The 15,873-nt window shown below is 40.8% G+C and overlaps 1 protein-coding gene across 9 annotated transcripts in view; it reads right to left on the reverse strand.

Annotated features, from left to right (window-relative positions):
- The window catches only part of LOC136841002 (interferon alpha-inducible protein 27-like protein 2B), a 248,888-nt gene that overhangs the window by 40,261 nt on the left and 192,754 nt on the right, over nucleotides 1-15,873 (reverse strand). For all 9 annotated transcript variants that reach the window (XM_067108021.1, XM_067108028.1, XM_067108022.1 and 6 more), the window contains one exon: nucleotides 9,445-9,548. In XM_067108021.1, coding sequence (XP_066964122.1) covers nucleotides 9,445-9,548 — 104 coding nt within the window. The remainder of the gene's footprint in view (nucleotides 1-9,444; nucleotides 9,549-15,873) is intronic.

A 15,873-nucleotide genomic window follows, 5' to 3' on the forward strand; every position in this document is an offset into this window, starting at 1 on the left:
GGATATAACCTTCAGAGAGGCCAGGGATGCTGGCGCATCCTTCATTTCATGTTCCTGGATAGCTAAATACATTAAAAGAGATGAATCCTTTGTTAAAAGACAACTGGAACAAAAATCCATATGACTGTCATCGCAAAAAGAGTGAGAATCTTGGAAGGCCTGAAGTCCTTTCTCAGGAGTCAAAAGACATCATAGCTGAGGCAGTGGGTAGACCAAGAAAGTCTTTATGTAAATTGGCACTTGAACTAGAATCAAAAAGGGGAAAGAAGAGAAGTTACAGTGTTGTATATCATGAGTTGAAAAAATCTGGTCTCAAGCCATTTCATGTTATCAGCAAGCCAAACATCACTCAGCAACAGAGAGAAGACCGTGCATGGTTTTGTGGTTCATTTCTTAAAGATTGGGATGAAGCTGACTTTCTCCATGTTGCCGCATCAGATGAATTCCTCATTTACACAGTCAGGAAGCCAAATCATAAAAATGACATCATTTGGGCTGCAAAGTTGGATGATATCAGCGATGATGTGCGCTATCGCCAAGTTGTGAAATTTCCTGAATGTTTGGGAATTTTTCTCTGTTTCACAGCCAAACAGTTATAGTGGATCATCAAAAAAAAATGACAGTCATGGAATGGCAAATACTTCAGAGAAACTGTACTTACTGGTGGAGTATTTCCTTTCCTCAAAGATCTTGAAAATGTATCTGTTGAAGAAGTCACATTTTTGCATGATAAGGCACCATGTTTCAAGGCTCTTCAGACACAGGAGCTGCTTCGAAGCAGTGGTATCGATTTCTTCTCGTCAAGTGAATTTCCAGGTAGCTCCCCTGACCTTAATGTGTGTGAAAACATTGGCAGTATCTTAATGGATCGTGTTGAAGCATGCACAGTGAACATGATGGTATACCAATCCTCAACGACCTGCGAAGAGAGGTGACCGAAGTGCTCTGGGAAATGGAGTTTGAGTCTCAGCTTTTTTTCAATTTGCTGAAATCATACCCCTCAAGAATGCAGGCTGTGGTACAGGCAGATGGAGGCCACACAAAATATTAAATACTCAGAGAGAAACTTGAATAAATACCTGTTCTGAATTACTTTAGTTTATGTTGTAGAGGGGGGGCTCTAATTTTGAAACACCTTGTATTTGAACAGTAAAAGTTAGAGGAGAAACTAGAGTTACCAAAAGAACGACCTGACTGCAATCACTGTACCAAGAAAATGAGTTTGAGTCGGCCGGTCAACCGACACCCATCCTGCAAAATTCAAATTCCACATTACGTTGTTTTAAGGACCATCATTCTCCCTCTCTCTCTCTCTCATTTCAGTTATTTCAATATGCTAATATTTTCTATTTTTGCACAGTATATCATGCCAATATATATATATATATATATATATATATACACACACAAATGTGTTTGTGTGTGTGTGTGTGTGTGTGTGTGTGTGTGTGAAGAATAGAAATACTTGCAACTCTTTATGATATGTATACATGATAGTGAAATAAAATACTTTGTGTTTCTCTCACAGCTCCCAGTAAGCTGCATAAATTGTTCCCCAAGATCATTTTGGTGCCCCCCCTAAGGTTGGCACCCAGGGCACGTGCCCCCACCCCGTTATGCCTCTGGAGATAGGCAACATGAGGGACGGTAGAGGAGGGTAAAACTTCCCTATGAAAGCATAGGTTTGTATCCAAGGAAAAATACAAATTACTTTGAATTTAGCATTTGTGCCATTGGGAATACAATCCTATGCTTTCATAGATGGAGACTTACCAATAGGTAGGAGGATCAATCTACCCAAGTATCAAGTGGATGTGCCCTGGATTACCAGTGCCACTCTACCAATAATTCCAAATTTACCTCTAGGGCACAGGTCACCACCAAAGAAAAAACTAACTGGGGTCAACACCACTTGTGCTCACCACACTTTGGGGGGTAGGGGTTGATGATGGGCAATCCTGTTGGCAGAACCTACCCCTAGGGGTTCGCTGCCATTATACTACCAGCTGGGCCAGGGGCGAAAGTGTCCAAGGACTTGTGAGCCAAGTCCCATTGATAGAAAGCTATGATTGTTGACTGTCTCTTCCACATTTCTGCTTTCAGGACCTTGGTTCTTCTTGTGTACCACTTAGGGACCTATACCCCTTATGCCATGGGCTTTACTTTTTGATGGGAGAAGCACATAATCTTGTACTGTGGAATATGCTCTGACTATGACTTCCCTCAGCCAGAAGATGATGTTCTTGGAAACCTCCCTCTTCTCATGACCAGTACTTATGAAGAGCCTCTTTCAGGATGGTCTATGCGGAGCCATCCTCTTCAGGTACTGTCTCAGGGGTCTGACTGGGAATAGAACCATCTCGTCCTTATCTCTCCCTATGAAATCCTTTATCAAAGGAATGAAAAAACATTCAGATTTCAAGCCTGGGACTGCGGGGTTCTGGGTCTTGGCCATGAAATCCGGGACATATTCCAACAAGGTGGAGGACCTTCCCACTTCATGAGAGATGTTGTGTGACAGGCATGAAGTTCCCCCACTCTCTTGGCTGATGCCAGGGCGAGGAGGAAGATGGACTTCCACATCAGACCTCTGTCCGATGCCTTCTTGAGAGGTTTGAATGTGGCCTTCCCCAGGAAGGAAAGGACCTTGGTCACATCCCACTCAGGGGACCTTAACTCTCTTGGAGGGCATCTCTTCTCACAGTGCTTGGTGACGGTGGACAATCCCAGGCACCCAAGAGGTCTATTCCCCTAGGCCTGAAGACATAGGCCACGGCAGCTCTATAGCATTTCACTGCTGCGATGGAAAGGTTCTCCCACAGACATATCAGGAAGTGCTTTACCTCCCTCATTGTGGTCATGAGTGGATTGTAGTTCATCTCATGGCACCAACTGCAGAAGACTGTCCATTTTCCCTAGTACTCTCCAGCCGATGTGGGCCATAGTGCGTTGGAGATTGCTCTAGCCAACCATTCTGTAAAGCCTCTCTTTCGCAAGAGTTACTGGATAGTCTCCAACCGTGAAGCCAGAGGGAGCCTACCTATTGATGGCACCTCCCATTGTGCTCCTGAACCAGAATGTAAGGGGCTTCGGGAAGCTGCCTTGGGATGTCTACTAGGAGGTGGAAGTCTGCATACTACTCAGCCTACAGCCACAGGGGCACCACTAATGTCATCCTGAGTCCCTGGGAGACAAAGGACCTGTTGATGACCTTCCTCAACTGACTGAACAGAGGAAAGATGTACATCCCCATGTTGTCCCATGAGTGTTGGAAGGCATCCTGTAGCTCTGCCCTCTGGCTGGGGACTAGGGAGCACTACTGGGGGAGCTTGGCATTCCCAATGCGGCCCAATCATGACCCGTCACTGTTTCGCTGTTTGCTGGATTGAGGAAAGGAACAGCTCTGATATCCTCATCAGGCTGGTAATCCTCCCATCTGGTGGAAACACCCTCCCAACCATGGTGAAGATTCTCATCCCCAGGTACTTGATGGTCTGCTATGGGAAGAGTTTTGACTTGGGTAAATTTACCACTGGTTCAGATCCTTGCAGAGATAGGACCTGTTCCCTGTGGTGTTCCGCTTCGATGACTGAGGATGCTAGGATCAGCCAGTCATCCAGGTATCTTTGCATTCTTATCCCCTTGGTGTACCCCCTACACTAAGGCTAGCTGGAACATTTGGGTGAAGACTTGCAGTGCTGTCGCCAGCCCAATGCACAGGGCCTTTAACTGGTAGATTACTCCCAGGGAGACGAACCTCAGAAACTTCCTGGACATCTCGTGGATGCAGATGTGCAGGTAGGCATCCTGCAGATCTATGGATACCATGTCATCTTTGCCCCTGATGGAGGCCAGGACCAACTGCAGTGTCTCCATGGAGAAGGACATCTATTGGAGGTAGAGGTTTTGAGCAGACAAGTCTATGGCTGGATGCCAACCCCCTGATGCCTTCTCCACCTGGAAAAGGGAGCTGTAAAAACCTGGTAAGTGGTCGTTCACGATCTCCATCACCTCCTTCTTGAGCACTGTCTCTACCTCCTGCTGCAGTGCCTTCCCCTTGGATAAGATGTTCCTGTAAGAGGGGAAGGGAATCAGGGTTTTGGACAAAAGGGAACACGTAGTCCCAAAGGGCAGTTTATATCCCTGTGTGAGGACCCAGACTGCCCTCTCCTCTGCACCACACCACTGCCAGGTGCTCCACTTGGCTGCTAAGCAACCCCCCCTCGTGGCAGCTGGAAGGGGGGGGGGGGAGCTGCAGACATCTCACCTGGAACCACTCCCCCACTCTTCTCAGCCCTGTTTCTATGACAGCCGCGAGGATAGGGGGTCCCCAAAGGGACGGCTGTTGTCCAAGGCTTGTTCTGCGGTGCGACCTGTCTCTGATGCCAGAAGCTGTGATAGGGGAAAGGGGAAAGACTGACTACCAGAGGAGGAGGCCCTGTGCTGAAGGGGAAGTCTTCCCATTGCTCCTCGAGGCTCGGGTGTGGGTTTCAAGGACGAAGCCTGTGAGGAAAGGGAGTTCTGGAAGTCTCCCCTCTTGATGTCAATGACCTGTTGAACTAAATACAGAGGCAAGCAGAGAGGAGTCAATGGAGGGGGCTGCTCTGGAGGCACAGCCAACTCTCCAAGGAAATACTATTTTGCACCAGTGAAAGCAAGTCTCTCTTCTCTTCAGGATGACACTGGCCCAAAGGTGGCCAACTTGTCTTACTGTATACCAGAGGGCTCTCCTTAACAGTCCTAGGAACTTCCTGGCCCCCGACCACTTTTCTGGAGGGACAACTTCCTTCAACTCTTCAATCCATGCCCCTTGACTTCTGTCCAGCCAATAGATGAATTGTAAGGCCCTCGCTAACATCAATTCAAATGTGCCGAACTTGGTGCTGTAAAGACAGATACTCTGCTGCTTGAACCTCTCTAATGGGGTGTTGCCTGCCAACCTGCAGATATTCAGATCCCAGGTACTCAGCAGAGAAAAGGCATCTTCTAGGATGTAGTACTTGGCCTGTCTTGGGAGAGGAGGGAGAAGTTTATCCGATCTTGCTACTTTTAGGGAGCTCTCAGGTCCCACCATCAAGGAGTTTACTTCGTGCATAACCCCGCTAATCAGGGGGATCAAGGTACGTACAGTGACTGGCACATCTCTCGGGGGGGGGGGGGGTCTCCACTTCCTGTTTGTAGTAAGAAAATAGGGTGGATCCCCGGGTTCTGCTGTAGGTGGTTTGGTCAGGCCTAGAAGTTGTCTGATTCGCCACATAAAATACCAGGACTTTCTAGCTGTGAGAGATCATTGACTCCAACTCCATCATGGGTGTCTCTTGTTGCCTGTGCTCTAGCATCCCTTCAGAAAGAGGTAGCCAAACTTTTGGATGAAGAGGGTCAGGGCATTGTACCAGTGGAGCTTCCACTGTTATAAGCCCTATTCTTGGTCCTGTCTGTGGGATGCACCTCTGGAAGGGCCCATTGTGGGGGTGGGCTGTCCTAGTCTGTCACTGCTCTGTCCCAACAAGCAGTGCTTGGAGAACTTCTGAACAAAACTAGGAGAGACCTAGGAGAGACCTTGTACTTCTTGTCACCAGAACCACTTCCACATCCACTTGCACTGCTCCGGGACCAAGGTGGGATAACTCCACTGGCAGAATGTCTAACAGGGTTGCCTCTCCTCTTGACATTGCAAGGTGGGGGTAATTCTACCAGCCAGAAATTCACCCCGTATTCTTGAGGCTCTCCATCCCACTGTCCTGCTGCTGCTGCAGGACGAGAAGTTCCTCCCATCATTCCTCAGCGCTGATCTCTGTCTCTGATGTAACGTGGAGGTAAGACGGGATGATGATGACACTAATGAGAAAGCAACCAAGGCATCCAATGGGGAAAGTAGATAACTGGCCCTACTGGCAGAGGGAAATTGGGACTTTCCTAATCTCTGCTACTTGGAAGGAGGGGAAGCAGAACCAGCGGAATCTACTCTCAATCACTTCTTGGATGAGAGATTGTGTCCACATCACCGACCTCCTTGGAAGAAGGAGATTGACCTGATACTAGGGATGGCCCTTTGTTCTCCACATGGTGGAAGATGATCTGGGCCTTCTACTGGAGGAGTAACTCCTGGGGGAGGCCTAGGCAAGGGTGGAAGCACAAGTGGGCAGGGTGATAGCCTAAGGGTAGGTTCTCTCAAAGAACTACCCTTCTTCCAACACCTTTTTTCATAGAGATACCACTGGGGGAAAAACCAACAGACACTCCTCGCACATGTCCCTCTCAAACACTCTTGTCCCAGACACGAAATGCATATGGAGTGCGGATCTACCGTTATTGGGGACATAAATTTACTGCAGGGCTTGCCTTTGCCTGCACAACAATGAAATTCAGATTGCACAAGCTCCATCGTAGCCGCTGAAAACATGAGGGGGTGACTGACAACACACTTGGGTATCACACACTATGTTAGACATAAAAGGTCGCCTACATGGCTGGGTCACACAAATTAAAATGAGGCTCCCTTCCACACAGAAAAGAATTTAACACTGCACAACACTAGGGCACATGGCTACTGGAGGTGTGAATGGCACAAGAAGGGCAAGATGCTGCAGTGAAAGTAAAGAAAGGGCACCAACATGTGACACATACAAAAGCAAATCTCAACCATGTGAGACAAAGGTCAACAGACAACTGCAAACTGAGACAGCTCAGAAAAAAAAAAACTGGCAAGCTACCCCCAGTTAAGGTCACAAGTAAGCCTGTTTGTTAGGCTGTTGTTTTTTGTTTTTAAGCCAGCAGACAGCCGCAGTGTGCTTTGCACTGAGCACTCTCCATCTATGAAACCGTATGTTCATACTCCTGTTGGAGCAAATAATTAATAACTCAGAATTTACTAATTGTCGTTTTTTGTCGCTAGATAAGCGCCGTAAAACTGGATCGCCGACAACTAGGGACTGCCTGTACTGTATTTTCATATTTTCGTGACTAAATGCATTTTTTGTGATAAAACTACTGAAATACTCAGGTATAAGGGTTTTCAGAGGGGTGTCAAGCATTTGCAGATTTTAGCTATTTGCTGGGGGTTGTGGTACACATTCCCCATGAATACCGAGGGTCGACTGTACCGAAAATTTACTGATTTATTCACATTGAAGAGCTCAGTTCCATAAAGCAGTCAAAGCAGCAAGAAGACAGTCACAGCCAGATTATGTACCATCCATCAACAGAAGAACTCAAGTCAGTAGCATATGGGAAAAGAACAAAATTGCAAGGAAAATGAACCTAGTTTTCTGCTAGTGTTTAAAGTTAATAATATTTACATAAAAACTAAAGCAACATTTGCAGAGCATTTTGCTCTGGTCTCAAAAATATCAGACAGTTCCCAAGATAATTATTTAGAAGAAAACTCAAGACTTTTCCTTCCAATAGATATAAAAGGTTACTGAAAATACTTAAGGTTGCTTGAGCTGGCTGTGGCAACTCTGCCCTTGGTCCAAATGACATCCTTTAATAAAAGGATTAACTATACATCAAGGAATACTAAATGCTTCATATTTGCCATAATCAACATATTTTTTTTTGGTGCCACAGTTGCTACCAAACCATATGGAAATTAAGACTGGAGAAGACCCTGTTTTAGCAGCCAGTTACCAGCCAGCTTAACTGGTAAGTGAATACAAGAACAGCAAGGTATCTAAAGTGTAACAATTTATCACCACCTTCGAAAAGTAGATTTCAAAAAATGCATTACACAACAAACATTTTAATGCAGCTAAAGACCTCCATATATGAGGGATCTGCCTCCAAGTAGCATCATCTAACTGTTCCCTTGGACATAAAGAAAGTACATGATACCGCTTGGCAATATAAACTCCTCAAGACATATTAAAGCACTTCTTTCTGAGATATTTCCAGATCAACGTTGATAACACACTGTACGATAAGAGATGCCAAGTCTCATGGTACTGTACTTTGTCACACTTTTTGCCCCTGCTTAATGGTCCTGTAGCTGTTTTTCCTAACAAAGTAAGGAGTAAAAAATTTGGACAACAAAAAGTTGAAGTTGGACAGTTAGAAGCGAACTTGTAGCATGCATGTGCAAGCCATGCAAGACAGCCTCACAGAAGCAGTATCTAAATGCAGTACACATGCTTCTGTTGGATAACAGCAAAATGGATGAAAAATTTAATTATTTTTATATTGTTATACATATGATAATCATATTGTTGGCATCTCTTACCCCATGCCTTAGAAAAACTTTGAAAGAATCAAGATTGAGTCATATCTTTCTGCAACTAATAGTATAGACAATTACAGTCCCTAGCAGGAAGGTGGAAGACAGGTTGGAGGATGGAATGAGAATTCCTAATGAGATGACATTGTGATACTCTCAAAAGGGTGAAACAGTATAAATTATGGATAGCTGGTGCTGAAGAAAGACGATGCAGCCTCCTGAATGGAAGGAATCTTTTGCCTGTAACGTGTGGTCACCTGTCTTTGCATATCTATTTATATAATGTACTGGATGAAAAAACAAGCTACACGAGGTGGTCCAATCAAGAAGGAACTCCAAAGAACCTGTGGCTGAATTCATCTAATTTTCCAGGTCTTCCAGCAACCAAGTCCTTTATGCTGAATCAAGGTATGCTCAATTCTTGTACAGTAAAACAGCTAAGTTTTGAGAAACCAGACAGTCCTCATGCACACAAACTTTATAAATGCTTAAGTCTGCATTAATAATTATACAATTTTGCTCTCTTTAATAATGGAATACAGTACTCTAGTAAATTTTGTCCAGAGTTTCAGCATCAGTTTTATTACTGACCTTTCAATACCAGAAATACCATCCTCCAAATCATCAAGGTACCAGAAATTTTCAGCAACCCAAGACCTACCCTTCCACAACCATGTGGTCTTCCTCCTTCATCTGTTATCTCTTATCATGCTTTACGGCATAAAAAATTTCCACACCTACAGTTTGCTATCTTGAGCATCTCTCTTGACACTATCAGTTATAGTTTAAAGACAAAAGTGTGTGTAGAGAAAAATACAAATGAAACCTTCCTTGATCTTCACAGACAAACTACGTTAAGTATATTGTAATGAATTAGTAGTGAAGTATACCTCACTTGGGATAATATTCACATTCTTCGGTGAACAAAAATAATCTTGTACAGTGACTGATTTATGAGAGGTAATGGTTTGTATACTCACTTGTGAATACTGTAACTAGTCTGTATCAGTATACACACATTCCACCATTACAACCAACTTCATACTGTGTTGCAGGATTCTTAGTACTATTTTCTGTTAATACTGTTCATTTTATGATAAAAAAACTCAATTTTATAACTACCTAAAACTGAAGTTCAAGTATTTTTATATACAGTATTCTAAACATAATTTTATTGAAAGACTATAATTTTACTTAAATAAAAATGAAGACTACAACAAATGCATACTAACCACACTCCCTGCAGCAATACCACCTCCATTGGCAACAGCTGCTGCAGACATCATACTTGCAGCCCAAGAACCTGCAGCTATACCACCAGAGGTGAAGCCAACCGCTGGAATAAATAAGGAAAATGTTTTAGCTTGTTTTGGTAACCCATACAAACTTTTACATCAGATGCTCTATACCATCCTTAATGAATATAATATGCACACATTTGAGGAACTGAATATTTCACAATCAGTTTTAAGACAGTCTCCTCTTGAAAGTGGAACATACTCCTCTTAAAAGTGGAATATACTCTAACAGTCACACAACTGACATAAAAAGAAACTTATCTGACATAAAATGAACCCAAACCAAAATGTACTTAAGTGCTGCAATGATTCTCATATATAAAATTACATTACTGAAACAGTCAAACAGAAGTTACTGTTAACAATAGTAAAATGTAAAACAATCAATACAGGTACAAAATGCTCAAGAATAAACGACAATAATTGCATCTTGAGGTACAAAGTCAGTGACAGTAATCCTTAGGGCCTTGTTCAACTTAAGATGACCTAACATCAAGTTGAAGTTAGGAAAATTGGCAATGAAGGATGGCTTAACTACCCTTCTTTCAAAAATTACTAGATGTATATACGTTTATCTAATTAGTGCTAATCTCATTAACTGTTTGATAACATTCAATTTTTTATGATTGAAAAAGGCATCTTGACCAATTACAATTTCTTACATCACATTTTTGTTCATTTATTGTTTACCCCTTAAACGCCGAGCCTCTATTTACAAAAACGTCTCCCGTATGCCGGCGGTGTTCGGTGAGTTAGCGCTTGACGAAAAAAGTTTTTTCAAAAATCACAGCATGCTTAGTTTTTAAGATTAAGAGTTCATTTTTGGCTCCTTTTTTTTGTCATTGCCTGAAGTTTAGTATGCAACCATCAGAAATGAAAAAAATATCATTATCATATATAAATATTGGAATATATGACATCGAAAAAAAAACTCTTATATAATTGTATACAAATCGCGCTGTAAGCACAACGGTTAAAGCTAATGAGTTAATTTTTTTTAGTTGTATTGTACACTAAATTGCGATGATTTTGGTATATAACAAATTGTAAAATGATCAAAGCAACACAGAGAAAATATTATCACAAAATGATGCATGAATTTGTAACATGACGTAAAAAAATGTTTTTTTCAAAAATTCACCATAAATCGAAATATTGTGCTAGAGACTTCCGTTTGTTGAAAAATGAAGCTAATTGATTGAATATTACTGGACTGTAAGTGTTTTAGCTTACAATTGTAGTTTCGACCATTTCGGTCGAGTTAAAGTTGACCGAAAGTCGAATTTTTCTATTTATCGTGATTTATATGAAAATATTTCAAAACTGATAAAAGCTACAACCATGAGTTATTTTCTGTTGTATTGTACATGAAATTGCGCACATTTTCATATATAAAACTTTATGTAACGACTAATATAAAACGGTGCAAATATTACGACAACGAGACGAAAGAATTTCTGAGATGTTCGGCCAAGTTACTGCGCAGACGTAAGGAAAATGTTTTTTTCAAAAATTCACCATAAATCGAAATATTGTGCTAGAGACTTCCAATTTATTGCAAAATGAAGGTAAACAATTGAATATTACTAGAATGTAAAAGTTGAGTTTTAGCTTACAATTGCGTTTTTTGACCATTTCGGTTGAGTTAAAGTTGACCGAAGGTTGAAATTTTGGCAGTTATCGTGATTTATGTGAAAATATTTCAAAACTGATAAAAGCTACAACCATGAGCTATTTTCTGTTGTATTCTACATGAAATTGCGCACATTTTCATATATAAAAGTTTATGTAACGACTAATGTAAAATGATGCAAACATTACGACAACATGACGAAAGAATTTCTGAGATGTTCGGCCAAGTTACGCTGGCGCAGACGTAAGGAAAAGTTTTTTTCAGAAAGTCACCATAAATCGAAATATTGTGCTAGAGACTTCCAGTTTGTTGCAAAATGAAGGTACATGATTGAATATTACTAGAATGTAAGAGTTTTAGCTTATAATTGCGTTTTTACTATTTCTGGTCGAGTTAAAGTTGACCGAAGCTTGAAAATTTTGGCAGTTATCGTGATTTATATGAAAATATTTCAAAACTGATAAAAGCTACAACCATGAGTTATTTTCTGTTGTATTCTACATGAAATTGCGCACATTTCCTTATATAAAACTTTTTATGTAACGACTAATATAAAACAGTGCAAACATTACGACGTGACGAAAGAAATTTCTGGCGCCGGACGTAAGGAAAAAGTTTTTTCAAAAATTCACCATAAATCGAAATATTGTGCTAGAGACTTCCAATTGGTTGCAAAATGAAGGTAAATGATTGAATATTACTAGAATGTAAAGTTTTTAGCTTACAATTGCATTTTTTACCATTTCGGTCGAGTCAAAGTTGACCAAAGGTTGAAATTTTGGCAGTTATCGTGATTTATATGAAAATATTTCAAAACTGATAAAACCTACAACCATGAGTTATTTTCTGTTGTATTTTACATGAAATTGCACACATTTTCATATATAAAACTTTATGTAACGGCTAATATAGAACAGTGCAAAAATTACGACAAAATGACGAAAGAATTTCTGAAATTTTCGGCAGTTACCGCGCGGGCGTAAGAAAAAAGTTTTTTTTTTCAAAAATTCACCATAAATCGAAATATTGTGCTAGAGACTTCCAATTTGTTGCAAAATGAAGGTACATGATTGAATATTACTAGAATGTAAGAGTTTTAGCTTACAATTGCGTTTTTCAGCCATTTCGGTCGAGTCAAAGTTGACTGAAGGTTGAAATTTTTGTAGTCGACGTGCGTGATGCGTCCACTTGGCACCCAACAGACAATTTTAGTCGACGTATGATACGTCCAGTAGGCGTTTAAGGGATAATATTCTTAATGAAAATAACCACCAAATTTTGCCCAAATAAAAATTAATGGTACTGTATAAACACGTAAATTTTTACAATGAAATTTATTATTTGGATACTGACCTTCTGTTAAAGACAGCAATATCTTAGAGCCAGCAGGTGAGCTTGGCATTCAAAATAAAAGAAGATTGCTAGGTTGACCCAGATGACTTCAGTTCACCTATTCCCCAACAGGTGTGTTTTGAATGTTCTAGTTCTTATCAGAGTTATTTTTGACAACCAATTAAGTCAAAGGGATGCTAGGTGGGTTGCACTGCAATAGTAGTAAGAGTTCAAATAATAAATTTAATTTTTAAAGTTTTTTTTATTTGCTATGAATCTACCTCCCGTTGAAGATAGCTGATTCTCACACTTAGAGAAGGATGGTGGGTTAGAGCAGTTAGATAGGAATCTCCTCAGCCAAGGAAACTAAAGGTTTTTTACATGAAACCCAAAACATTCTAACCTGATCTGTGATCCTTTCTGGATAATACTGCCACCAAAAGGTAGATCTCTCTCAGGGGGTAATGCCTTCTGGTATAAGACAAGGTAAGAGCACCCTTGAGGAGAAAGCTGCCACAGCAGAAGCAGGGTTAGTGAGACACCTGTGCCTCATCCAACAGGCCAACAAATGAGACCCAAAACTAAAAGAATACCTATTAATACAATTAATGTAGTATCTCCATGCTCCTCAAGAACGGGCTTTAAAATTAAGGAAGAGAATACAAGATTACTCTTGTTTTGTTCAGGAAAACTGTACCTGCTATGATTAGCATACAGTACTAAGGTCTGTAGTTTCAAATGAAATTTCCACATCTTAAGGAAATTCATGGCAAAAGCAGAATTACATCTCCATATCACCACGTTATGTTCTCCTGAAACAAATTTCTCGGAAGTAAATGAAGTAGCAACAGCCCCTATAGTAAGGGTAACAAATCAGGATTAAGCTTTACATGTGCTAATTTGACCAAACAGTGAGGAAAAAAATGCATTTTTCAACACAGGAGTGTTTGATCTCCTAACAGTAAATGATTAACATTGCCTCTAATAGGTTTTAATCTATCCAAGCACACACTAATTACTTTTACACAGCATATGAGTGTCTCCATCTCATTACCTCTAAATGGGGTCAAGCCATCATCTAACAATCCTTGAAAGTGAAATGCCTTTAAAATCATTCTGGTTCTGAACCCAGGGGAAGAACAATAGAATAGTGCCCACCTTGCAAAAGTCAACATTCTGCATAAATGCTTGGAATTAGCTCACCTTTTGTAGGTCCTAGGGCTACCAAGAGAAATTTTACATACTTACGTGCTTTAAAGATGCTGTTTCCTAAAGGCTCAAAGAGCTCTGCAGACTAAATTTGCACACAATATCAACATTCCAAAACAAAAGATTGATACCAAGTTCCAGGTGACTGATTCAAAAAGACCTAAAGACCTCTTGGGGTCAAGGTCATAAGCAATGTCTAGTTGCGTGCAACATAAAATGCAAGAAAACATTGAACTATATCCTTTAACAGCTGGGACGGACAGCTTGTGGAGTAACTGAAAAAACAAAAAATAATTATCTACAGAGGCAAAATAGCGGGAAATATCTTGTGACCAACTCCAGGAGTGACAGACCAACCACTGCCTTCGAAATAAATTAGTGGTTGACTATCTGCTAAACTTGAGGAAACACTCTCGAGACACTGTAAAACACCTCTTTTTAGTCTTTCACTAAATTCCAACTCAACAGTACCTGTACTGAACGGCAATGTTCCTAAATACTCAAAAGACACAGACTCGTGCTCCTAAATACTTGAAAGATACCTACTCATTTATTCTTAATCTATCCTGTGATGTTTCATCCCTGTCTGCATAATCTGTTCTTATTGTTTTTGTTTTTCTTAAATTCATTTTAGTTCCATCTCTACATATCTGTAAACATGTCTTGCATATCTGTAAATATGTCTTGCAGATTTAAAGCATATGACCTGTATGTTCTTAATCTATCTAGTTTCTATTGTTACACTATTATAAACTCTCTCTCTCTCTCTCTCTCTCTCTCTCTCTCTCTCTCACATAAAATCAATGAGAAGAACAAACAGCATGGGTGACATAACATTTCCATGTAGCACATAACTATTTACTGTTAATTTATGTGAAAAAGACTCCATCACCCTTGCCTCTGCTATGTTCATACAAATTAACTAACTTTGGCTTCACCGCTTACGTACAGTAATGTAATATTCATGAAACTTGTTTTTTCACTTAGGCACTTTGGTTGAGGTATATGTGTAAACTGTTTCTTTTAACTTACCTATGTGTGACCATACCAATATTTTTCACAGTGGAGGATGTGATGTCTCAAAATAAAATTTCTGGATCGGGGTCCCGTGTCACCCGGTGAAATAGTCCATTCAGCACTTATTTCTAGGTAATTCCGTTGCTAGATACCAGAGAAAGCTAAATGAAATGCTGGAGTTACTACCCCCAGAGCGAGCTCCACTAGATGGAGTCGTGTATGGAAAAGGTGAACTACAAAAACACGGAACCTTATCCTATAGAGATTCCCAATGTCAAAAGTCCCAACGAGAGGTGCCGATACAAGCCCATGCACTACTGGACTGGACTGTATACAAGGCAACACTAGCCGTATTCCATTTTAGCACGTTTTTTCGTTCACACGTAATTTCGTTGTGATCCTTATTTTGTGCTCTATTTTGGATTTTTTATGGCATCCTCGCAAGGTTCTTCTTCTATTACTTGAGTACCAGTGTTTTGTTGTTTTTTAGGCGATTGAGGCTTCTTATTTTCCTTTAGTTTAATAATTAAAGGGATTTATACGCCCGTCTCGATCTCCTCTCACGTCGTCTCTTGACCTCTCTTGGTCTTGGGTCGGCATGTTTGTTTTGTGTTTTTTATTTGTATCCCTTTTTATTTGGGATATTTTACCTTTAATGATCCCTAACTTTAGTGGGTTTGATTAATTTTTGTTTGTTCTGTACCCATTTACTACGAGAAGTGCTGTTTAGCGTTTAGGCTACGAGCTACCCCCTCGGGCCCATTCGCTTTTTATCATGGCTTCATTACGAGAGTGATTTTTATTACGGAAGTGATGTTTAGCGTTTAGGCTACGAGCTACCCACTCGAGCCCATTCGCCTTTTATCATGGCTTCATTACGGGAGTGATGTTTAGCGTTTAGGCTACGAGCTACCCCCTCGGGCCCATTCGCTTTTTATCGTGGCTTCATTACGAAGTGTTGTTGACGTTTAGGCTACGAGCTTCCCCCTCGAGCCCATTAAAACATTATCATGGCCTCATTATGCTTTATTTTGTCACTCACTTCTCTTAGCCTTTGGGGATCTTATTTTCATTGGTACTGTTACGGTTTTACTTTGTTTTTATAATTTTGTTTATTTTGTGAATTTTGTGTTCCCTTCCTGGTCAAGTGCTGTCTTACTGTTTAGGCTACG

Source organism: Macrobrachium rosenbergii, chromosome 8, assembly GCF_040412425.1.
Source record: "Macrobrachium rosenbergii isolate ZJJX-2024 chromosome 8, ASM4041242v1, whole genome shotgun sequence".
In the NCBI taxonomy this organism is placed as follows: domain Eukaryota; kingdom Metazoa; phylum Arthropoda; class Malacostraca; order Decapoda; family Palaemonidae; genus Macrobrachium; species Macrobrachium rosenbergii.